General features: G+C 33.0%; 1 protein-coding gene and 3 non-coding genes across 4 annotated transcripts; 3 read left to right on the forward strand and 1 right to left on the reverse strand.

Annotated features, from left to right (window-relative positions):
• The first annotated feature begins 657 nt into the window (after positions 1-657).
• On the forward strand, positions 658-727 carry LOC138872270 (small nucleolar RNA Z267). The gene has a single exon (XR_011400737.1). It is a non-coding gene; the product is annotated as a small nucleolar RNA Z267 (small nucleolar RNA).
• A 226-nt stretch (positions 728-953) lies between these two features.
• LOC138872271 (small nucleolar RNA R44/J54/Z268 family) lies at positions 954-1,038 on the forward strand. Its single transcript, XR_011400738.1, has one exon. It is a non-coding gene; the product is annotated as a small nucleolar RNA R44/J54/Z268 family (small nucleolar RNA).
• Positions 1,039-4,985: 3,947 nt separating this feature from the next.
• Positions 4,986-7,008, reverse strand: LOC104249221 (thioredoxin-like 1-2, chloroplastic). The gene is made up of 4 exons (XM_009805603.2): positions 6,479-7,008; positions 5,982-6,164; positions 5,674-5,838; positions 4,986-5,344 (listed from the first exon to the last, which is right to left on the reverse strand). The coding sequence occupies exons 1-4, from the start codon at positions 6,683-6,685 to the stop codon at positions 5,123-5,125; spliced, it is 777 nt and encodes a 258-aa protein (XP_009803905.1). The 5' UTR covers positions 6,686-7,008; the 3' UTR covers positions 4,986-5,122.
• A 2,074-nt stretch (positions 7,009-9,082) lies between these two features.
• Positions 9,083-9,156, forward strand: TRNAI-AAU (transfer RNA isoleucine (anticodon AAU)). The gene has a single exon. It is a non-coding gene; the product is annotated as a tRNA-Ile (tRNA).
• The last annotated feature ends 332 nt before the right edge of the window (positions 9,157-9,488 follow it).

Raw genomic sequence — 9,488 nt, forward strand, 5'->3', positions numbered from 1 at the left:
CTTTTGAAAAAAAAAAAAATTCTTAAAATAAACTTCATGTTCATATATACAACAAAAACAAGATTAAAATTTTCAATATTGTCCTATCTTTTCTATTATTCTCTCAAGCATGCGAGCTAGATCAAAAGACTTTTCAAAATTGAGAATTTTTTTAATACAACTTAACTAGTTTTAGCAAATTATTTACACTTTTTAGATTATCAATCTATACTTACGTATATTTATTTTGTCAATTTTAAATAACTGCATTATATACAAGTTTTGTGAAAAATCAAGCTTAAAAAAGATATTTTGTTTGTTTCAAAAGGAATTGTGGGGTTCATTAATCATAGGAAGAGTGTAAAAATCATTCAAAACTAGAAAGGAAAAAGAGATGACGAACTTAATAATACAGTATAACTTCAGGGGTATCATAGCAAATATATGCCCCCTCTTTGCTGTGAATAGACCCCCGAAGTCTGTGTTACAACTATTTAAACCCATACGGCAGACTCAAAAACCCTAGCCATCAAAGTTCTAAAACTTTAAGCTCGCCGCTTCGGGTATCAATTGCACTTGTTCATCTCTGTCTTTTTTTTTCTTTTTTTTTCCTTTTGTCTCCTGAATTTTTGGTCATGTTTTTTTCTTGCATTCAATTGTGAGCTGAACCATAATCTGCCTCTGCCTATGATGGCATTAAATATACTTTGAGTATTTTTACTATGAAACAAATTTTAATCTGAGGCTTGAGGCTTTATCCGTTTTTTCATTTAGTTTTTCCATCTTTATTTGAGCCTTTTCGCCTTATTTCATGAAATCAGATAACTAATGGTGTTGATTAGTTGATTTTGCGTTAATTAATTGAGGCATCTGCTGTGCTTCTGCTAAAGAAAGGTGCTTTCTTGTTAGATATCTCAGAGAACCCCTTTTCAAAATTTTCCTTTTTTTTGGTTTAACATTTTTTTGCATTAGTCCTTGCGATGATGATAAAACAGACAGGGACATCAGCACCCTTCACAGGGGATGATGATTTGTCGATGGGAATCTCTCTGATGCTTGACACTAATGTTAATTGTTACAGTTCCTCCTGTTTTATATTTCTATTCCTGTTATTGTTCGTATCTGAGGTGTATTTATGTTTCCTTAACCTGCAAATAGTGATTAAAATAATTGCTACAATAACGTTTTTTATAAGTCTGCTTTTAAAGTTTTTTTTTTATTGGCTTACAAAGCGTTTCCTAGCAATAAATTTGTCATCTTTAGATTTAGTTTCCAAAAATGTTGCCGCACCCTTGTCGGATCCTCCAACAAATGCTTTGCTTTTGGAGGGTAGGACATGCACCCATCAACATTTTGGAGAGTCCGAAGATTATAAATCACCTCAGCAGCGTAGGCCCGTGAAATATTTGGACTTTGTTAGTTTGCTTCTTTGGTTTTGTTTATTTTAAAGTCGTGTCTTTGCTGTTCATATTATCTCTATTAACTTGCATGCTATGCATTTGTTCTTGTTTTGTTTGCCTGGAAATGATTTTTGAGGGGTTGTGTCATTCTTCATCATGTCTAAATGTGCCTATGATGTGTGCATTATGCACGTATTATCTTGATATGTAAAGATGAGGATACTAATTGTCACTACCTCTGAGGCACATTCTTTTCGGCTTTCATTTTGATCTTTTACTCTCTTGTACTCTCTTGTGGTTGGAATTCTCAGTGTTATTGTTTCTTGCACCTATTTGTCTTTTGGTTGAAGCCTGATGATTGTCAATTAAGAACGGAGATTTGAATGATGCTATCTGTTGAAGCCTTCTCATTTGTTGGGCTCCAGTGGCATCGCATGTGATCATCTTTCTTATGAATGATGAAGGCTTTTTTGAGGTCTCATACTTGTTGCACTATAAGAAATATCAGATTCAGAGCTTTCCTTTATCTTAGAATTTAGTAATAGATTTTATCGGATTTTTTCCATAAGAACGGACTGCTAGACCATAATAGATCAATATAAAACTTAATGATGGCATCATGTTATGGTAGTTATTCTTGATGCATTCTTTTAGCAGTAAGTATGTTTTAGTAAATTTCTGGAGTTTGAGGTGGGGATGGACAGCTGAATTGAGCAGGAGCTTCCATGTAAGCTGATTGATGGACAGGGGCGTATCCAGTGTTGACGCTCATAGTTTTCGCTTATACCTTGCATTTTTGCCTAAAAATTTATTAAATATGTACGAATAATGAGGTTTGAACTCATTAATTTATATGAGATGTGATAAAATTGCAAATCTGAACCAATACAATTCAAAGTCTTGGATCCGCCTATGCTGAGGGAACACTCAATAAATAGTGTCAATTCATGTCCTATAGTTACTTTCAGAGACATACTTCTGCACTTTCTGCAGTTTTATACAATGGTGGAATTTGCATATTTTGTTATAAGGCCATCGTCGGCGAAGGTCCAGATAGGCTATGATGTAAATTTTACTGGGGTCTAAGGAAGGTTGGTGAGGGTATAGTGCTCAATATGTTTCTTTATAGTATTCAATATCACAGGAATGTTTAACATGTACCGTTTCTCTTTAATGTCTATTTTTCTTTAAAATTGCTTGATGTTATATTAAACCATGTCCAAGTAAGCCTAAAAGTTGTGAAAACAGTTAAATATATTTTTCCGATTAAAGCCTCGCTGAATATTTTTTATACATTCTTTCATCTGATATAATGTAGTTTGATCTGTATTCTGCTTGGGTGGTACGTATAGCTTCATACCAAACCATTGACTATTACTCATATAGTATTCTTATAAAGGAAAATGTTTTTCAAGAAAATAATTTCTTGGAAAACAAGTAGTAATCTTATTCATTTTCTGGTATTTGGTACGTAAATTAAGAAAAATAACCTTTCAAGAATATTCATAAATAATTTAGATAAAATAAACATGAAACCATAAACTTTCGAACCATCAACCTTCTCAACTCACAAATTCATAAACTTCCGAACCGCTAAACTTTCGATACCTCCAAACTTTGAACCCGTAAATTTTATAATTTCTAAACTCGTAAATTTCTAAATACATAAACTTTCGAACTCATAACTTTGTAACTTGTAAAATTTCAAACCTTTAAATCGAAAGATGAAAAAATTAAAGAAAAATGTTTCATAAAGATGAAAAAATTAAAACTGAAATATATATATTAAATAAAAAATTACGGGTGCGGGGGAAGGGGCAGTGGGGATGGAATGGCGGGGTGGGTGGTGCAAAAAAATGAAAAAGAAACAGAAATTTGAAATTACAAAAAAAATATTTTTGTTGCGCGAGGGGAAACAAAAATTTGAAATTACCAAAAATAAAGTAAAAAAAATTATTTTTTTTTGCGGGGGGGGGGGGGGGGGTAGCAGGGTGGATGGTGAAAAAAATTGAAATTTGAAAAAAAGCCTTTTTTGGAGAGGGGGTGGGTTGGGTTAGGTGGGTGTGGGGGTGAGGGTGGGGAATAAGGTGAGGAAGGTTGAGAAAGAGTTTTGGAAAATGTTTTCACTTCTCTTGAAAGGAAAATGAATTTATAAGGAAAATATTTTCCAAAACAATTAAGCCAACCAAACATGAGAAAATTGGAAAACATTTACCTTCATACCAAACATACCCTATGTTTTAAAGCGTTTTCTTCTTTTTTGGTCTCTAAATTTTAAGTTGGTCTTTAGTTATAGGGTGTGTTTGGTATAAAGGAAAATGTTTTCCAAGAAAATATTTTCTTGGAAAACAAGTAGTAATTTTATTCATTTTTCGGTGTTTGGTACGCAAATTAAGGAAAATAACTTCTCAAGAGTATTCATAAATAATTTAGATACAATAAACATGAAGCCATAAATTTTTGAACCAACAACCTTCCGAACCCACAAATTTCATAAACTTCCGAACCGCTAAACTTTCGAAACCGCGAACTTTTGAATCCATAAACTTTATAGTTTCTAAACCCATAAACTTCCAAATACATAAACCTCCGAACTCATAACTTTGGAACTTGTAAAATTTTGAACCTTTAAACTGAAAGATGAAAAAAATTTAAACTAAAAATATATATAAAAAAAAATTCCAAAGAGGGGGTGGGGGGTGGGGGTGGGGAGATGTGTGCAGAAAAACGAAAAAGCAGAAATTTGAATTACAAAAAGAAAAAAGTAATAAAAAAAAACTTTTTTTTGTGCGGGGGAGGGGGGTAGCAGGATGGGTGGTGACAGAAAAAAAGCCCTTTTGGAGAGTCGTGGGTAGGGTGTGAGGTGGGTGTGGGGGTGGGTTGGTGAGGGTGGAGAATAGGGGGAAGGTTGAGAAGGAGTTTTAGAAAATATTTTTCCTTCTGTTGATAAGGAAAAATTTTCTTCCAATTAGAGAAAAATGAGTTTATAAGGAAAATGTTTTCCAAAACATTTAAACCAACCAAACATGTAAAAATTAAAAAATATTTTCGAAAAATATTTTCCTTAGTAACAAACACACCCCTAATCTTTTGAGATTTTCGTTGAAAGATTGAAACAAAGACATAGAATTGCCAAACATTTTGTCCCACTTAATCTAAATCTTGGAATAGGGTGATAGACAAAGAAGTGTTAATTTTGTATTTCTCGACAATCCATGATTAAAAAAAAATTATAGTTATAATAGGAACAAGTAAAATGGCAGTTAATGAAAACGAGTGGCATTATATTCTGGCAATAATTATAAGTGAATTGTTTACTTAGATTCCATTTTGGTCTTCAAATATTGTTGCCGATGATATTAATAGAATGTTCTTGTTTTATAACTTTAATTAAAACTAAAATAAAACATATTCCTGCATAATTTATACCAACATTGGTCATGCAAAGTTTGATGTGGTTAACCAAATGCCAATCAAAAGGAATATTTTCGTCTGGTATGAACCCCCCCCCCCCCCGCCCCTGGGGAGATTGATATTGTAACAGTCAGTACTAAGCACACAATCATAATCCAAATTATACATAAGATACCCCATATGGCACAGAGATGAAAATATAATTGCTAATATGTACATTCTCAAAGCAGAATCGCTTCATTCAACCAGAAATTACTGAAATTATATATTCTTTGGAGTTGGTTTTCACTCCATAAAATTAAGAAATCTTTTTTTTCCAAATCCATATTCTAGGCCATCACAAAATCTGTACCTTCTTTTACCTCCAAAGTGCTATATACTACTCCTGTAAAGGCTGATTCTTGAAATATATCTTTCCTTGTACAATCGTTTCTTGATAGTTCTCCAATTGAGGCTAAGGCTAAAAGCTCAGATTCATCTAAACCTCTTGCTGGACCAAGGCTACATCGATCTTTCCCATACTTTGCTAATGCATCTTTGAATTTCTTTATCTTCAAAAATACAAATTTTACCATGAGAAACTGTACAATATTTACTATTTCAGTTTAGTGATAAATTAAATAATATATCTGGTAAACTAATCTCTAGAGAAAGTAAAATATTAATGACCAAGTGGGGTTTGGGGAGGGTAGAGTGTACGCATACCTTACCCTTGTCTTATGATGGTAGAGAGACTGTTTCCGAAAGACCCTCAACCGAATGTAATAATATTATATATTTAAATTTTAAATATTTTTAGAGTGTATACATAGTTGGAATGGAAGGTAATAGGTCTAATTGAACCCACAAAAAATTACTGTTGTAACTTTAAAATACTTACTGTTGCATTGGTACAGCTGAAACTACAAACTTTGCCTTGTGCACCCCTATAGAATCTGAAGAAGGGTAAGACAGGTATATTAAGAGCATTGCAAATGGTTCTCCGTTCTTCATAGTTTACTTTGAGGAATATGGCATTGGGGTTTGATTCAGCTAACTGACAAATCTGCAAACATCAAGTAGCACCAGTTATAACTTCTAGCTTCTTTATTTATTTTTATTTTATGTTTAAATGGATACAATGATGATATCTATAGTAAACCACAACTTGCTTAGGATTACGGCGTAGTGCATTGCTATATACCATACCTTAGGATGTAAAGGCTTGCAACCTCCACAGCCAGGAGAATAGAAGTCAATTATGACCAATCTATCACCAGCTTTTAATAATAAATCAACAAGTTGTTGTGCTGAATTAATATCTACCATGTTGGGTTTATGGCTCTTCTCCCACCATCTCTTACCACTGTCAACACATATTGATTCTTGTTCCTAAAATGATTAGGACAAAACACTTTATGATTTGACATCAACAATGAACAACAAGAATGAAACATGAAAACACCAATATAGTGACTAACAATAACAACACAAGTCTAGTGTAGTTCCACAAGTAGGATCTGGGATAATAACATGTACACAGACCCTACCCCTACCTTGAAGGTAGAGAGTCTGTTTGTGATAGACTCGGCTCACGAAAAACAAAAAGACAAGCAGTAGCACCAAGCAGTAACAACAATAGAATAATAAGAAAACTTAGTGAAAGGAACAATATAGTGACTAACACACTAACAAAATTTACATACATTGACACAAATGGGTTGTGGAAATGCAACATTCCAATGGCTATGAACTGATGCATAATCCAAGGGTTTGCTTAGAAATTCTCTGGATGCTAAACCTTTAAGTTGCAGAGTAGCATTTGAAGAACAATGACTAAGAGACATTTTGGTGGCTCTGGAGTTGAAACAGGGGCCACAAACATATAAACCAGTATTTAAAGCACAAGCCATTGTCACTAAAAATCCTAGGAGTTTGTCAAGGTTGTAGCATCTACAAAATAATTCCCACCAAATACCAATTAGAGACCTTCACTTTGGAGTAAAATAGTAACAAACTTCTTAATAGAACAGAATAGATATGGAGCATGTAAATTGCTGTTTTATCCCGTAAATCTATAGAACAAGAATCCAAGTAAGAAATAATCACGTTTTTGAAAGAAAAAGCAAAATTGTGAGCTAAAAATATGCTCCTTTTGACCAGTGTATATCTTAGTGACTAGAAGAGAAGGAAGGTCGAAGAAAATTGTGGCTCTCTTCATTTTAAAGCTTCCAACGTAACGAGACAGAAGATGAGGAATTAATATTAATATAAAAAGAAGTTAAAATAATTTTACTTTTACGCACAGATAGTGTAAATCTTTTTCTTTATTAGGTGGAGATAAGCGATATTTAAGCTGTGAACATTATCCATTAAAATTTAATATCCTTTGTAGGTCAACACAAAGCTCCTATAATTCTGGTTCTGAATAAAAAGTGGGGTAAATATTTGATCCAATTTGGGATGAGGGGAGTAATGATTATAGGAATGTGCTTGCGTGTAATTGAGTTGGCATATTTGTTCTTGTCAATTTTTGGATTATTGAATATTGAATATTGAATATTGAATGAGATGCAAAGAATCCGATTATCAGTTAGGCATTTTTGGCAGTTAGGCACTTTAGTTTCACCGCGTAGCTCACTGTCTCTCCCACTTTTGGTATATTTGGATAACATCCTGTAAACAAGCTTTTTACATTTAGTTATGTAGTTTACACCCTTTTTTTTTCTTCCTGAACTAACTTGATTTCACGATACACTTCAGCAATAATAAAGCTTGACAACTTTGTTTTCTTCTATAATTCTCCTTGTTTCATTAGTCTATGTGACTTGCATTGTGGGTACTTCAAATGGTCCATCCATATATATCTTGTTAATTACTAATCGCTTGTTTGGTCAATCTTCTAAAATCAACTTATTTTAAAAGTACTTTTTTTTTCTTTAAAATTATTTAGAAAAAAATATTTTTGGTGAGAAACAGTTTATATTTGAGTAATATTAATTGGGAAAAAGATATTGTACAACTGCTCTCAAAATATAGCCGAAAAAATGTATATTGTTTGTACATATATACATTCTGTATGTTATATACAAAAATTATACAAATGTTATACACTTTTTTGGCTACCGAATGTAAATAGCTTCTGGCATGGGCTAAAAGTAATATTTTTCCCAATTAATTTGAAAAGCATTTTGAGCAGCAATTAGTGTTTGGCCAAGCTTCTAAATAGTATTTTTAATTGCATTTTTTTCTCAAAAATATTTTACAAAAAAGTGCTTTGCGAAGAAGCTACTTTTTTCTGCTTTTGCTTCTACTCATGCATTTTTTTTCTTCCCAAAACTTGGTCAAACACTTTTATTAGGAAAAAAAAATACTTTTAACAACAATAAAAAGAAAAACTTTTGGCCAAAAAGAAGCTTGGCCAAACACTTTTAACTTTAGAAAGAAAAAAAACACTTTTGATATATAACAACAAAAAGAAAAACTTTTGGCCAAAAAGTGTTCTTGATCTATATAATGATCTTGATCAGTTCTTATAAAGTAACTTACATGATAAATTTATTTGAGGCTAGTCCAAAACAAATAAGTAACTAATTTTTTCAAAAAAAAAGAAGAAGCACAAAATCAGTGCATAGATCAAGCATAGCATGAAAGAGATAAATTAAAAGATAAAGTTAACAAGTCTAGTCTCATGGATATTTGGTTTAAATCATTGATAAAAAGGTTTTTGCCCATGGTCTTCAAGCAGAGTTTTCTCTTGAAATCTGTTGTTTCTATTCCTAGTTTATCCGATAAGAACTTGTTGAATCCTTGACAATATACTTCCACTTATGAAATATTATTAATGATAGTGTTTTTGAGACACCTCAAGCTACGAATATTTCCAAGAATTATCAATGTTTGTTTTAATCTGTTATAGAAGACAAATTATCTTATTCTCTAGGTTATTGATCTCGATTTCTTACGAACGATTATTTGTATTTATCATTTATTTTACCTGACAAATTTTACACCGACTATTCTAAAATTTAACTTTTTCTTTTTACTGCAGCGGTGGTGGGAAATGGATTCATAGCAAGGGGCATAACATTTGAAAATTTTGCGGGACCAAGCAAGCACCAAGAAGGTTACGGGTTCACGAGAACCCGTAACCTTTGCTCTAGATCCGCCCCGGCGTATATCCGAGAAATACAAGTAGTTATTGCTTTCCTACATTGCTGGAAAGCGAATAATTAGAAAAAAAATCATATTCATTCATGTATTTCTTCTCTCTTACGTAGTTTAAGAACTGCGACGATCACTAGACAACAGGCCCATTAGCTCAGTTGGTTAGAGCGTCGTGCTAATAACGCGAAGGTCGCAGGTTCGAGACTTGCATGGGCCATTCTCTAATGTGTTTTTGAGTAGCAAATACTTGGTTGTATGTTTTCTTTAGGGTCTATTCCGTAGTTTGCTCGCAGTACTTCGTTCATATTCTACCTTGGAAGTAGTTTTCTAACTATGTTATCTTGCTACTACTTGTTATCAGTATCCCTTTCATATTATCTGTTGCTATCTTCGATTTAGTTTTATAATTATTGTCTTGCTATTACTTGCTACCAGGGCTTCTCTCACCTTCTTTAGCTGAGGGTCTATCGGAAACAATCTCTCTATCCTTCCAAGGTAAGGGTAAGGCTGCGTACATCCTACGCTCCCCGGACCCTACACTACTAAAAA

The sequence above is a fragment of the Nicotiana sylvestris genome, chromosome 6 (genome assembly GCF_000393655.2).
Source record: "Nicotiana sylvestris chromosome 6, ASM39365v2, whole genome shotgun sequence".
NCBI classification, from domain to species: domain Eukaryota; kingdom Viridiplantae; phylum Streptophyta; class Magnoliopsida; order Solanales; family Solanaceae; genus Nicotiana; species Nicotiana sylvestris.

Excerpts from the sequence above, each read along its gene's own strand:
- LOC104249221 (XM_009805603.2), bottom strand. The coding sequence starts at position 6,685 with ATGGCTTGTGCTTTAAATACTGGTTTATATGTTTGTGGCCCCTGTTTC. Across the intron at positions 6,165-6,478 it reads CACAACCCATTTGTGTCAAT|GAACAAGAATCAATATGTGT; the intron begins GTATGTAAATTT and ends TAATCATTTTAG. Across the intron at positions 5,345-5,673 it reads TCAGCTGTACCAATGCAACA|ATAAAGAAATTCAAAGATGC; the intron begins GTAAGTATTTTA and ends GTATTTTTGAAG.